The sequence below is a fragment of the Cuculus canorus genome, chromosome 6, assembly GCF_017976375.1.
Source record: "Cuculus canorus isolate bCucCan1 chromosome 6, bCucCan1.pri, whole genome shotgun sequence".
Lineage (NCBI taxonomy): Eukaryota > Metazoa > Chordata > Aves > Cuculiformes > Cuculidae > Cuculus > Cuculus canorus.
In genome coordinates, this window is record NC_071406.1 from 11,127,302 (window position 1) to 11,143,210 (window position 15,909).

Genomic DNA, 15,909 nt, shown 5'->3' on the forward strand with positions numbered 1-15,909 from the left:
TTGTCTGCATTTAACTACCTCCTTATCCTTCCCTGACATGTTTTCCTTCCCTGCTAGGCATCCTTCCCAAATGGGCTACTCTTCTGCCTCTTACCTTACCACACTCCAATGAGACCTGTATGTACCGTTACTTTTCCCATTTGATTAGATGATTGCAGTTACCATTGTTAGTGTAAGAGGCCATATAAATAAAACAGCTTCCTGAGCTCTCTTTCATGTAATTCTGGATTGTTTCTCCAATTCTCTGTGTCCTTCAGCAGAACTATGCATTTAATAAATGCTTTAAGCACGGCAAGCTTTAAAGGCATAGGTGTTATTTTTGTTACACTTAACAGATTGTACAGATAATTTTAAAAAAGAACATTCATGAGCTGTCACCAACGGCTGTCCCATCACCATGAACACGAGGGTTTCCCAAACGAACCTTTCTCTTCAGTGACATGTTTCCACCACAAATGCATAGGAATTCTAATAACTAAGGCCAAAAATATTCTCTCTCTCAAAAAATCCTAGTGGGATTCTCTGTTCTTTTCCTTGAAGGTAGCTAGCAAGGTCAATCACACATTCCACTTTGAGAGCTGGTTCACCTCTTGCAATACAGTAATTACCAAGGCAAACACCTCAGTAATACTTATCCAGCTGTTCAGAGGCTTCTACAGTAATTTGTTATCTAGGGTAAAAGTTGTACATTTTAAAGAATGATGATGAACTTCCTGGGTGTGCAAGTGTCTTTATATACTACTTCTACAGCTTAAGAAAAAACAGAAGCCAGCAGAAGGCAGTTTTCCTCCCAGTTCCCTGCTCACTCACTGACTATAAAGTATTTTTTCATGGCAGCTATGTGTCCTCCTCCAGTGCGTATTTCAGAAGCAAGAAGCAGCAAGACAACTTACATCCTGCCTCTCATTGCTTTGGCTTTTTGTTCCTCTTCAAGGTTTCGTGGGGGAGTTGAAGGCGTCATTCCTTCATTTAAGCAGCCAGTGGCATCTTTTAAGCTTCCTCGGTAAGATCCTTCTTCAAGGGTCTAAAAAAACCCCAAAGAACGACAGAATAAACATTATCCTTGAACTTCAGCACCCATGTTATCTTCTGTTTCAACTCAGTCTGCATTCAACACCACAGTGTACAACACCACAGTGCAAAACCCAGCAGAATACCCAGCAATACTTTCCCGCAGGACTTAGTGAAACACAGCAAAGTAGTTTTAAGTTGATATGAGACACCCTCCCAAAAGCATTAAAACAGAGAAGATATCTTTTTGCTAGAAGGTGAAAAAAACCCTTCAAAATTATATCAAAACAACCTGAAAATATTGTAGTGTCTACATCAGAACCAGTACTAGGCTACACATGGTCAGTGTTTCTCTGCTGAAGACAAAACGAAGGCTTTTTGTAGTAAAGTAAAACAGAAAATGAAAAATAAGTAGATGGATACATCATAACATTCCACAATAATTAAAGTGTGCCCAGAGTCCCTGGAAAGTAATTGCAATTGCTCTAACAGCCTGCATGCAGCAGAGAGAAAATAAAATATTCTCTGAAAATACATCCAGCTGGATTAATGAAACTTTTCAATTTGTTAGTGTTTCGATGGAATAAAACTATTTTGAGTAAATTTTCTGGGAATGCCCTTCTCGGTTTCCCATGTCACAAAGAGCTCCTTCATCAGTTACTCCTCATCAAGCACCCTATGAGTACTGACTATCTTCCTGTACCAACATCTCAGACTGGGAAAACACCAAACCCCTCTGAAATGATTTGCTAGATTAACCTGCTTGTACAGACTTACAGTAATTGAACGATCACTATGGGTTTTTTTGTTTTGTTTCACACTCTTCATCCTTCGAGTACACATAAGGAAATGAACCTTTGTAGGCTCATCATAACTCCACTTTAATCCTGACTTCTTAATATAAACTTGCTCAAAGCAAACATTTACCTAATTTTAGAGGTTCTGGGACATGTAGAAGAAAGTTTAGCTCTGATATTAACATTTTGAGCTGTTTCAGGGAAAACTCAAGAGAAGCCAAGACATGAAACAGCTTTTACTCCTTCTCCAACAGATATGGGATCAGACAGTAAGAGTGCACAATACTGAAATTTTTGAACAGATTAAAACTGGAGCATTTTTATTATTACTTGTTCCACTCCCTGTCAGAAAGAGTTGACAAGGCAGATTAAAAGCGACACATGAATATTTGTAAAATTAAAGCACAGCTGTAATACTTCAAGCAGTTCTACTCTTTAGAGGGTCTTTTCAGGGAAGACAGAATACATAACAAATTCATATGTTGTGTAGTAAAACTTCCATTCCTCAGAACAAGCTTTAAAACAAAACAAACAAAACATCCCAATGTGTAACATATTTGAAAGAACATCAACAAGACCCAAAAAGAGTACAGTACAGTAGCTCATGCTCTGCAAAGCCCACTCCAGCCTTTTGACTATGCAGAGCAGAGCCTACATGGCACTGTGAGAGGTAGGCTTCATCTCATGTGGGGAGTAAAAATATTGCACACTCTACTGAGAAGTAGAGCACATAGGGTTAATAAAAGCATAGCAGATGAAGGTGAAAAGCAAGGGAACCAGAAACAAGCGGCAGACCTTAAAGTCCTTCCCTAGAGTCATATTAGCCCTGCTGTGTACACAGTTTTCAGAACACTAAACTTACCAGCTTACTTTTGACCAACTTTTCTATTGCACTGACAAGATCCGCAGCAGTTGGGACATCGGAGGAGCTCTGCCGAGCAGCTAGCAAAGAAGAGGACTGCAAGACACCAGGTTGCAAAGGAAACGCAAGTTAGCAGGATGAGAAGGGAGGAGGAAACCAGTGGTCAGTGAAGCAGCTTCTAAGACAGCAGAACAAATGTGGAAGGGGAGCAGGAGGAGAGGGGACCACATGCATGAGGTCAGGTGAGTGAGTGTCGCTGTATCAGACAAGCATAAAATTGTCATCCACTTCTGGCTGCGCATGTCCCTGCAGCAGTTCCAAGGCTAGGAACCAGGGAACAGCATCAAAGAACTGAAGTTAATTTACAGTTACACTGTAATGCTCTTAATGTCTGTTGGTTCCTCCTTCAAAGGACATCTATGATCTTATGGGCTCTACAAAATCAATCTTCTTATTGCAGATGTAGGAAATTACCCCCTCAAACATACAGACATATTTAATAAATGCAGTTAAGTACAAGGTACACATGGAATTACAGGCAATAGGGGAGGGAAGTGGGGGGAACAAATCATTCCCCTTCCTTTTCCCACAGATCAGTTCCATCTCCAAATGAAGTCAGACGACATCGCATCTGTACAACTTCAGCCATCTAAAATATGTATGCAATCAGTGGAGAGAAAACACCCCTAAGTGTATCATCTAGGTAACTGGCACAGGAGGGCAAAACCACTCTTTGGCAATGCCCACTTTTCCCTACTAACATTAGTTAGAATATGCTCAGTCTTGCTTCTTTATGCTTGTCTGTTATTTGCAGGTATTGGATTTTAGGTGCCTGACATCATGTGATGTCTTTGAATGTCTCCAGATTCAGGTAGGCATAGCTAATAGCTGCAGAAACACTGAGACCTCATTAACGTGCTACCCAAGCAGCCCCCATAGCACTGCAAAGACCGGTCTCTACATGAACTTCTCAGCTTCTTTAGTTTAAAAATTTCGCTTTACATGGGCATCTTCACCCCTTAGTCTTTGTCTTAAGAAACCTCACTTTGAAAACCCGAACTCATGTGATAGCTACAGGAATTAATATTTATTAGCTCACCTGTACCTATATTTTTTCTGAACGAAATACAGACACTGACTAAAACTATCAGCCCTTTGATAACCGGCTTTTGGCAGACTGACGCGAACTAAGCTTGGACAATTCTTTATAAATCCTTTATTAAAATTACTAAAAAGGTCATTCATCTCTCAGCTGTTTAGTAAAGGTCTTCTGGAGAGCAGCAATTCCAGCAAAGTCACTGTACAGGTGCCAACAAACATGCACCTGAGATTAAATAACACTGGGGAGTGAGATGTGGAAATGTGATGGCAGGAATTAGGCAGCGGGCCAGCTCTTTAAGTGGCCCTTTGAGGAGGTTGCTATGTTGAGTGACAGCCCCAGGAGCAGAAAAAAAAAAAAGGCAAAGGAGACCAATCCCAACCAGAAGCCTTGTGACAGAGCAGAAAAGTGAACAGTTTTGCCACTTGTCATCTCATCTTTCACAAATAATACACCTAATCAACAGTTCTAATTGCAACAACAAAAACTACAGGTAATCAGACTGATAATTGAAAAATTAGGCTGGTAATGCAGGAATCTCATACAAATGTAAAAGCTCAGACAGCCTGTTTCACCCGCAATGCGGACAGACACGTCTAGGGAAAAAAAAGACTGGAAATATGGACTTTGAAGAGATACTGGACAAATACATAGACAATAACCATCAAACATAACCATTCTAGCAGGAGTCGTCCAATTTTTGGAGGCACTAAACAGCTGTTGCTCTCACTTCTTTTAACTGAAATTGCTCAATATCTCCAAAAAGTAAATAACTGCAGGATTTCGAAGGGAGCAGGGAAACATTTGCTGCTTACAAGTCTTTCAGGGTAAAGTAAAACTGTGATTGATGAGAGAGTCTAGTTTGTGTTGGGCAAATCAGAAAATGGTATTTCTATTGCCCAGGCAGCAAATTATGAATTTCTAATATGAAGATATGTTGCAATTTGTCTTCATAAGAGCCTCCAGGAGCAGCAAGGTATGATTACTGCTGCCTTGCAGATGGGATCAGGGAAAGGTGCGAGATCCTGCACCATCTCCCACCTACCACTGCTAGTTCCCCATGTGGCTGCTTGTCCAACCAGAGCCCAATCCTGTAAGGAGGAGCAGGACACAAGCTGGGAACTCTGCCCAAATTAACACCATTAGAGAGCTTTTGGCTCCAGCATGACTCAAACATTGCCAGTGTGGTGCTCCTGTGCCAGGGAATTCAGGAGCCATGTTTGTGAGCTTAAGTTTTTTTCCCTGGTGACAAAAAATGGAGAAAGAAAAAGAGAAAAAGGGTTTCAGATGCATCTTGTTCTATTTAATCTTCTCTTCTAGGAGTGGGTGAAGAAACAGGATGCAAAAACACTCCATAAAGGTTAGACATCTGGAGCGGAAAAGAGTTTAATTCACAACATTGGCACTGTCAGAAATGTATTTAAGAAATACTGAAATCACATGGCATGCTAAAAATCAAAAATAGTGACCTGAGCTAAAACAGTTCTGGTTTTCTTTAAAAAAAAAATACAGAACAACCCCCCAAAACCAAAAAGCAAACTAACCCCCAAACATTTAGCTAAAGACCACGGGGAAAAAAGCCAGGAGCAACTGCTATTGTGCTGGGCATGGATCCACCACAGCTCAGCCTTGCTGACCTTTCGCCTCTGACCCTCGCCAGCCAGCCAGCAGCACATGCAGCACTCAAAGGGCAGGAATCCACTACTCCAGCTGCTTCCTTCTGGTCTTGCTGCCACCACAATGTCATAACATTTCCTGACAGATTAGCAGCAAGCCCCCAAATCCTTTCCTTCATCATTCTGCTCCTTGAGTCCCAGAAATATTTGCACCCTTCTCTCTCTCTCTATTTCCAAATTCCTGCCTGAACTTTCCCCAAGAACATTCTAGATTGTTTCTTTTCTGACAATTTATTAATCTCCCTTATCCTCGCTTCTTTGCATGCAGTAATTACAATCAGAGGACAGAGCTACAGAAGTGGCAGTGCTAAAAACAGATGCCAGCAGGAAAGCAGGAAACAGCTAAACAGGAGGATGGATAGAGCTAAACAAGGGAGACGACAGCACCAGGAAAGGGTGGGGGGACACATGCAGATGGGACCTGCACTGACTGTGAACACAAACCACTGTCATAGCTGCAGTCACAGATTCTCACCTCAAGTCCAAGAGAGCAACTAAAGGACTTCACAAGCTGCTGCACCATCTACCACAGCAAATTCTGGCTTAACATTCAACAGACCCCGCTAACCGCAGAGAAGTACCAACAACAACATGGTGCACAAATGTGGGTCGAACAAAGCCTTTCCTCCTGAGAAGGACTTCAGATACTTTGAAGGCTTCTGAACTAACCAGAGCTGATGGAACATTCGATGATTGGCCACATATGCTAGAAATGCCAAATGACAGCACTGGGTGGCTCTTCCATGTGCAAGTTTTAAAACACTCCTAAATGGAGAATGGATGGTGGGGCACAGACTGACAACATCCCCGGACCCCAATCACACACAAAGCCTGAGAGGGCAGCCGAAGCAATTTAACTCTTGGTAAAGGTGAGATTTCTGGATTCAAACAGACTCCAGCATCTGTCCTGCTCTTCAGGCCCAGACTGCCACCAAATACTATTTCTCCTGCTACTGACAGACACCAGTGGCACTCTTAAAACAGACATGGCTATCAGCCTGCATAGAATTTCTGACCACACACAACACAAGCACACGACTGACCTGCCATGAAACTGGATGCCAGGGCTAAAATGTTTATCCGTCATTATTTGTAAATCCAGTTGGTGAAAGGTATTAGATTAGGATTCACACATAGGTGTTTCTTATAACCACAAGCCTAGGCTCTGGATACTAGAAGACCACTACGAGATAGCTGTTTGAGAAATGCACTTAAACATCAAATTGATACAGCAGAAGAGGCCTTACCATCTCATCCTGGGTTGGATCATTGTCAAAAATCTTCATAGGAGGAGGAAGAGGTGTGTGAGACTCCTCATCTGGTTCATCTTCTCCCCAACCCTTCTTGCTCTTCTGGAGAAAAGTTAAATAAAATTAGAAACAGGGTTGGCCTTCTTTTGTGCTTTTAGGTATCCGAGCCCTACCTCCACGCTTTGAGTCTGTTAATACTAATACCAGCTCAATGCATTTGGTGGAGAGAATTGCAGGTAATGCTGAGCATCATGAAAAAGAAGCAATAAAGACATAAGGTTTTGCTGGTTAATCCTGGTGCATTTTAAGAGTCACAGAAATACAGTTTATAGGCCACCCAGCTAAGGCAGTTACAGCTGTCTGTGTGCTGATGGAAAAGTATTTTTTAATGTAAATGAAAACAGCTCCAAGTATAGTTTTGGCTATTTCTCTATTTTTTGGCTCATAATTCTTATCCAGTTTATCAGGAAAGAGCCATTCTGGCAAAGAACATACTTGCAGAGAAATTGCTGCTACAAATACACAGCAGATTTAACAGAAACATGGTTATTTCCCTGAGTGTTTTCTTTCAATAAGGAATTACACTGTCATGGTAGGATAAAGGCAATATGAAACTCCACAAAAGGTGATAACAGCTCCTCAAGAATAACTTCATTTCTATCCTTGGCAGCTTTCTAATAGGCTATTAAAAATATCTCATCAAAGGACAATAATATATGCAGGCTTTGAAATGCTGGTCTATCCATTGCTCTTTGGATGACAATGCTGTTTGCAACACAACTTCAATCGATTCTATTTTACATATGATTTGCTGCTCCCTCTAGACCCTAAGGGTATTTACTCAAGTATGAATCATATACCACAGAAGAGACTATCAGAGATATGGTCTTTTCTGCAACAAACACCAACACACACCTCATCTGCGCTGTCTCCTTGAGGAGTGGTTTCATCTCCAGTCTTTGGTGAGCCGAGGTCAAAGCTCTTCCTGCCATCTCGCACCTTCTTTTGTTTCTTGATGTTGCTCTCAGTCTTCCCGCTGTTCAGCCGGCGCACAGGACTAGTCAACCATTTTTTCAGTGTGTTGGTTGAACGCTTGGGGCCAGGAGAGCTCTGGATGGAGTTGAGGGATGGCTGAGGTTGTAAGTTGGCCACTGAATCAGACTTGCCACCATTGTCACTGGAAGAAACTGAATACGCATCTGGAAGAAAACAATGAGGTGAGAGATTATACCAGCACCTCCTCTATTTCTTAGTGCATCAAACACTTGTCAGTCCTAAGTATGAAAATCCAAGCTGCCTCAATGAAAGGTTTTGTGGCCTATGGACATTGTGTAAACTTTACTGTATGCCAGACAGAGGAATATACCCTGCAGTGGGCATTTTTCATAATTTGACACACTTCTCTCATTTCCTACCACACTATCTGTCCTTATAAAAGACTGCAGACAGCAAAGTTATCTTGTTTTTGATGAAAGTATGAAATTCAGGCTAAGTGCTAAATTTCTCAGCTCCTTCCCACAGATTTCATTGAGAGCTGCCAGGAGGAAAATAAGCACAAGAAGCAGATTACTACAGGAGAGCTGACAGCCACCAGCACTTTGTCAGTTCTGATTTCAAAACTGTTTCTCAGCCATTTCCAGACCCCAATGACTTTACTGTTAGTTAGACTAATTAACTTCTGAAGGTTATTTGAAGCACCTTAAAATTATCTCCTTTGCCCCTGAAAGCAATTTGTCAGAAGACTTCACACCTTCCCTAGAACTAAGAAACTGGAATGAGAAATTACAAAAAATGACAAGTTCTTCAAACCGAAGGAAACTCCTATTAAGGAGATCCAAGGCAGGCTGAAAATTAAAAGAAAATTTCCATTATATCCAAGCAGGAGATGCTGCTGAACTGTACCCAACCACAATTATCAATACACATGTTCAGACTAGCACCTTAGAAGCGGGTGCAACATCCCTTATCCTCCTCCCCATCAGAGGAACAGACTAAAGATGTGCCAATGTCAATAAATCTTTAAAAATAAAGCAAACAAGTTGCTTGAAGATTTCTCAACTGCCCTTTAGGAACAATTGCATTGCTTTCACCTTCATGAAACCATGGCAAGGCAACTCTCTTCCCAGGAGCAACTGGGGACTGAGATGTTTAATCCCACACAGTTTAAGAAGAATTTTTTTTTTTCAGAATTCAAAACTTGTCACACTCCTGTAAGATTCACCTCAGATGGTACATCAAAAAGCAATTAACTGGGGTAAAATGTTAGGCTTTTAGAACATAAGGAAATAATTGTAGGAAGTCAAAGTTCATTTCCCAGACAGGAAGAAAACCCAAATAATCTGTCTTCTGATGACCAAAGTGAGTGTAAGAGGGGCTGGAGGGAGGACGGATCCCAGGTGGAGCTGTTGGAGTTTTTCCTGACATTCCTCCATAAGGACAAAGCAGCAGTCTTATCTCAAAAAGGCTGGGCTTTAGCCAGCTCCTGTTGATGTTATTTCATGCACACGAACTAGCATTAAATCAGCTACCACAAGATAATATTTGTCAGTGGCCAGATTATCTTCCACTCAATGGGCTTTAGATAGTCTCCTCTCACAGGCTACATGTGATGCTCTGGGAGTTTATCAGCACACCTTGCGTCAGCAGCATTCATGGTTTTGCAATGGTGATTTTGATTTTCCACGTGCAGTCATCCCTCCATCCCCCACAGCAGCCAAAAGCCCCACAGGCAGTGGGGGAAGCTTGAGGGCTCCTCGTCAAGGACTGCGCTGAGAGGGGTGCCCTCAGGTGCCTGTGCTCCCACTGCCACTGCAGGAAGATTAACTTTGGAAATTACTGGTGCAACAGGAGCCAGGCTGCAGTCATGGAAGCAGAAACGCTGGAAGCAATCACTCTGTAGAGGCTGCCACTCTCAGGGATGATTTGGAGCAAGCAGCTGTATCATGGACTCACTGTGTTTGCTGGGCTCTGGGCTTGGGGGAAGGTTGCGAACTGAGGACAAGCTGATCTTCCCAGATATTGGTTGATTAATGTCTAGAGAGATTTTTACTATGACTTGGAAGTAACACATTCCAAACCTCTACCGCCATGATGGCACCTTGCCAACATACCTATCAGTGAGGGATGAGAGCTGACAGGAGGCTAACTGGAACCTGGGACACCCACCCGTCAAGGATTTGTTACAGAGACGCACATCCCCAACTCAGCCTGGCAGACTCGAGGCAGTCAAACCCAGGAACCCTAAAGACCATGATGGAAGAGGCAGATACTTTCCTTCCCACCAGAAAACACCTCTGGTTTTACAAGCAAGGTCAGATCCCAGCCTTGCTGCCTCCCTCCCCTTGTCCCAGGTGGCACAGCCATGACCAGGGCACGGACAGACAAACAGCACCTCTCACATTGCACCACTCTTTGCTCAAGGCCATCCCGGAGAAGTGACGGTCAGTCATCGATCCATGTGTTCCCAGTGAAGGCAGTAGGTGGGCAGAAACAGCCCAAGTCCTGAGCTGGCCCAGAGTCCACCCTACCAGCTGGCAGGAATTTTGTCTGAAGTTTAACTGAGAGCCAGGAAATCTCTGCAGATTGAACATCAGACCTTCAGAGCCACAAGCCATGATGAAAGCCAACCCAAAGGTTTCCAGAGGGAGGTGTGTTACACTGTGCACTGATCGCACTTGAATGAGGCTCCAGATTTTTCCACTCAAGGCCATGACTTTGGTGATGAAAAAGGGTGTTTACCAAGGGGTTACTAAATCTTGGTCGTGCCATGCTCTATACAACCCTGGCTGATACGAAGTCTCCTTCTTTCTCCTTGTCTGCTGAAGTGCCCTAGCCAACCACCATAAGGCTTCTGAGACAGAACCCAGGCTTTGTGTGACCCATGCAGCCCAAGACCGGAAAAGTGGCCTTATCTCACCTTTACGCGGTGATGTAGCTTCCACCGGCTGGAGCATAGGCAAGAAGTTGGAAGAGAAAGGCTGGTATAAATATCCCTGCTCCCCAATCACCATGAGAGCCTCTTGAGGTGGGGTGAGTCTGCCTTACCCAGCATCCTATGCATGTACAGAGCAGTCTCATCTCATCACCCCACTTCCTCACACCACCAAACACGCACTATCCAAAAACCACACCAGGACTCCACACACAATATTCATAACCTTTTTTCCTTTTCTATTTTTAAAGGAATGGCAAATATGGAAATGTTTGCTAGCAAGTCACACTTGCTGTTTGCCAGCCCTGCTGAGAATGACTTTCTTTGAATATAAAGCAGGTCACCTCAACATGGGCACAGAGGCAGGAGTGGAACTCAAGAGCAGAGCTCACAAAACGAGACACAGAGACATGCAGCACAAAAAAAATCCGCCAGGAAAGACTTTGGAGACAACCTTCTAAGCTGTGCTTGTATCAGTTTCACTGCTTCCATGGCACATACGGCTGCAAACACACTAATCATGACACTTGATACTACCCTGAGATCCAGATACCAAGTGGGTCCACAGCAGAAGAGGAGGATCATTGTGCTTTTCTTGCAAAGCACTAGCACATAGGAGCTCTGCAAACTCTATCGGGAGAGCTGTTTGGAAACACAGTTTGCTTTAAAAAAGCCAGAGACTACTTTGAAAATGATGCAGTGGCACAATGTGTGGTAATTCAGGCAGCAGCCGCTGCCCGCAAGGACCAGCAGAGCAGTGGCTGCTCACACACTGCAGCAGGTCTGCAGGAATGGCTGGGCTCAGCAGAGAGCTGCAGCGAGCAGTTGTCCTGCCACCACTGCCCTGGGATGCACGCATCTAAAAAAAGGTATCTGGTGAGGCAAAAAAGGGTGTAAGGGAGGTCAGCAGACTAGTGTGGCTACATTGATTTCCTGGCCAAACCATTAATTTAGACAGAAGAAATGATGGTTTCCAAAACAACCCTAAGCAAATCTCCAAGAAACTTCTGGCAATAGGACTGTGACAGATACTCAGCCAGACCAAAGAGCTTTAAAATTCAGAGCTTTTGCACTGCTGGAGGCATGAAATCTTTGTTATCGTTGCTCAAATGAACAGACAATTATAAAAACACCACTCTTTTACTTGAAAAATGGAAGGTTCCAGTTCTGTGCAACTTTGGGCGAAAGGAAAAATGAAAATCTCATAGATCTGTTTTAGAGGCACAGTTGTATTCCCATAGTGGGAATTACTGCTGGAACAGAAATACAAGGCACTTTATTTTTACCTCCCTGTTTCCCAGTGCATGCATGGGAGGGGAGGTCTGCCTGATCAGGCTCGTGCAGCACTGGACTCATCTGCAGGAACTCAGCTCTCTAACGGGAAAAGGGGAAAAGCTTCTCAGAGCAAATCAGAAGAAAACATCAGGCTTCTCTTTTTGATCCATATTAACCACAGACCATATGTGATAAGAAGGAAATACGCTTCCACAACCCAAAGTTAATACAGAATATAGCGATGAAGACAGCTGACTATGGCAGTACACAACCGTGGTTTAGGTGAGAAGGAGGTGAATCTTCTGATTTATGTACGGCTCCATTTCTTATTCCAGAAAAACAGCCGAAGAGAAAAGGATTTTTCCACAGAAGTCAAAGAAGATGAACCAGAAAGGGAACTCTGTAATCCTATTAGCATGTGCGTTTAAATCAACTATTTTTTTTTCAAAAATAATTCACTCATGAATGAAAGCCAATAATGACAATCTGACAAACAGGCACAGAAATTAGCTCAACAGAGCCCATTTTCCATATTTAGGGATTCCTATAAAATAACATTTCTGACAAAGTCAGAATTTAATCAGATGTAGGTGAAAGACTAACTTAGTCTTTACTATAGCTATTACGTTGCGAAGAACAGGAATGTTACCAGAAAACCTTGGAAAGCAGGAGCCATCTAGAACCACCCCATGCACAAACACAGTCACTATGTTAGTATTTCACACTAAGCAAACAAGAAGCATCTAAACCATCAAAATGCGCCTTCCCCTGCCCTTTCCAAGAGCATCTCCTTCACCACAGAGGCTGAAGGCTCCAGTCACACCTCTCAGCCCCTTGAGCCTTTATGTTCTTACTGGGGAAACGCTGCTGTGAGAACCACTTTGCATCTGCTTGAGGAACTTCAGGGTGAAAGCTCTACTTGGCAGATGCAAAGACAGCAGAAAGAGGTATGAAAACTGCTTCTTCGGTCTCTTCTGTGCTTTTGTATTGAACGTCCAAAACATGTTCAGTGAAACATTTTTATTGGCATAAGTCAGGGTTACAAAATTTTGTGGCTTAGGCAGATGACAGTACCAATCCCGTTTTTAGCATTAAAGCTGATTCTGCCTGTAAAACCTGGCATGGATTTCCAAAACTTAAGGAAGTAACAACATTTGGATAAATACAAAGTCACTTTACAGCTATTCCTCAAGTGAAAACACTAGTTCATAACAATGTAAATAATGACTCTAACAACTTTTAATGTCATCAGATAAAACTGCCTCCTCAAGCATTGCCTCTGAAAAAGGCTCCAGCAAAGAAAATAAGTGAACACAAGGAAATTTTCAATACCTGTGTCAGGCAAAGATAGAGGACAACTGGCATGAAAAGACATTTAGATCAGAAGCACACTCAGCTTTTGCAATGGAATTGCAAAACTTGCCGTGGAGTCTTCCACATCTCCCCATTCACTCCCAGCTCTGCTCAGCCACTCTACACGTGCCTAACAGCAGCATTGGCTAGAGGGAAAAGTGAGATAAGACCATGCAGGACCCGGTTTCACACCAGAGGGTAAAGACATGGTCAAACTAAGCCACTGAAATCTAAATGAAGATTTTGCTCCGAGGTTCAAATATCCTCCCTGACTTTATGATCTCCTGGAAAGGAGCAGTATTCAGAAGGTTCAACGGAATTTTCTGTTTGTGCCTTGCAGTAACATTAGAAGCTTCAAGTTGGAAGCAATGTCAAAAGGCACGAATCAATCTGGCAGGATTGTCACAATTCCACTTATGTGGATGAAATGATTTCTTGTTCAAACTCCAAAAAGAGTGGCATGCAGTTAAATATTTTATGCACAGATTTCTAGTCCAACAGAGAAAATAGCCTACGCTGGTAAATGCAGTTGTACTTGACATACTTTTCAATCACTGTATTGCAAAAACTCAAAATCTGACTTTGCGTTTCACCGTCAAACATACAAACAAAACTAACTTCCAAAAATAGCAGGGGAAAAATAAGATCGGTTCTTCTCCCCGGTTCTGTAGGGATGAAGTCAGGAAGCAGCTGGAAGCTGAACTTGGCAAGGGAAGTAAAGACCAACAAGAAGGAGTTTTAAAGGTATGTCAATCAAAAGAGGAAGATCAAAGAGAACATACCCCCACTTATGACTGGAAATAGGGATCATATATCAACAGATGAGGAGAAGGCTGAGGTACTTAACAACTTTTTTGCCTCAGTCTTCACCAATGACTGCTCTCCTCACCCCTCCTGGGTCATGGGACAGTAAGATGGTGATCAGGGAGTAGACTCCCTCCCACAGCCAAGGAGGATCAGGTTCGCAAACACCTGAGGACCTGAACATATATAAGTCCATGGGGCCTGATGAGATGCATCCCAGAGTCCTGAGGGAATTGGCAGATGTGGTTGCCAAGCCACTCTCCATGATATTTGAAAAGTCATGTCAGTCACAAGAAGTCCTTGGTGACTGGAAGAAGGGTAACGTTGTGCCCATTTTTAAAAAGGGTAGGAAAGACGACCCTGAGAACTACCAACCTGTTAGCCTCATGTCTGTGCCTGGGAAAATCATGGAACAGATCCTCCTAGAAGCGATGCTAAAGCACATGGAGGACAGGGAGGTGATTAATGGCAGCCAGCATGGCTTCACCAGGGACAAGTCCTGTCTGACCAACTTGGTGGCTTTCTATGATGGGGTAACCGCAGCACTGGACACGGGTAAACCAACAGATGTGATCTATCTTGACTTCTGTAAAGCCTTTGACGCAGTCCCACACAACATCCTTCTCTCTAAATTCGAGAGACATGGATTTGATGGGTGGACGGTAAGGTGGATAAGAAACTGGTTGGATGGTTGTATTCAAAGAGTAGTGGTCAATGGCTCAAAGTCCAGATGGAGATCCATGACAAGTGGTGTCCCTCAGGGGTCCATACTGGGACCGGTGCTGTTCAATATCTTTATCAATGATATTGACAGCGATATTGAGTGCACCCTCAGCAAGTCTGCGGATGACACCAAGCTGAGTGGTGTAGTTGCCACACTGCAAGGAAGGGATGTCATCCAGAGGGGCCTGGACAGACTGGAGAAGCAGACCTCTGAGAACCTCATGAGGTTCAACAAGGCCAAGTGTAAGGTCCTGCACCTGGGTTGGGGCAATCCCCGTTTTCAGTACACAATGGGGGATGACGTGATTGAGAGCAGTCCTGCAGAGAAGGACTTGGGGGTGCTGGTCGTTGAGAAGCTCGACATGAGCTGGCAATGTGCCCTCACAGCCCAGAAGGTCAACCGTATCCTGGGGCTGTATCAAAAGCAGCGTGGCCAGCGGGGCAAGGGAGGGGATTCCGCCTCTCTATTCCTCTCTTGTGAGACCTCATCTGGAGTATTGTGTCCAGTTCTGGAATCCTCAACGTAAGAAGGATATGGAGCCGTTGCAACAGGTCCAGAGGAGGGCTACAAAGATGATCGGTGGGCTGGAGCACCTTCCCTATGAGGATAGGCTGAAAGACTTGGGCTTGTTCAGCCTGGAGAAGAGAAGGCTCAGAGAAGATGTTATAGCGACCTTCCAGTACATGAAGGGCCTACAGGAAAGCTGGAGAGGGGCTATTCATAAAGGCTTGTGGGAACAGGACCAGATGGAATGGGTATAAACTGGAGAGGGGCAGGTTTAGACCAGACATTTGGAAGAATTTCTTCACTATGAGAGTGGTGAGACATTGGAACAGGTTGCCCAGCGAGGTTGTGGCTGGCCCATCCCTGGAGGTGTTCAAGGCCAGGCTGGATGGGGCCTTGGGCAGCCTGATTTAGTAGGATGTCTCTGCCCACGGCAGGGGGGGTTAGAACTACACGATCTTTAAGGTTCCTTCCAACCCTAACTGTTCTATGATTCTATGACTCCAAGACTAAAACCTAAATTAATCACACAATATTTAGAACACACTATTTCTTCATTGAATAGCAGGTATTTCTTGGATGCAAACAAGAAGAGCTGCTTTGAGTTAGATATTGATCTACAT

General features: G+C 43.5%; 1 protein-coding gene across 12 annotated transcripts in view; it reads right to left on the minus strand.

The window, feature by feature from the left end:
- KALRN (kalirin RhoGEF kinase) overlaps positions 1 to 15,909 on the minus strand; it is a 513,673-nt gene that overhangs the window by 52,595 nt on the left and 445,169 nt on the right. For 9 of the 12 annotated variants that reach the window (XM_054069263.1, XM_054069264.1, XM_054069265.1 and 6 more), the window contains 4 exons: positions 7,611 to 7,894; positions 6,693 to 6,797; positions 2,671 to 2,766; positions 894 to 1,024 (listed from right to left, as the gene is read on the minus strand). In XM_054069263.1, coding sequence (XP_053925238.1) covers positions 894 to 1,024; positions 2,671 to 2,766; positions 6,693 to 6,797; positions 7,611 to 7,894 — 616 coding nt within the window. The remainder of the gene's footprint in view (positions 1 to 893; positions 1,025 to 2,670; positions 2,767 to 6,692; positions 6,798 to 7,610; positions 7,895 to 15,909) is intronic. The other 3 variants (XM_054069262.1, XM_054069267.1, XM_054069266.1) reach the window with 3 other exon arrangements.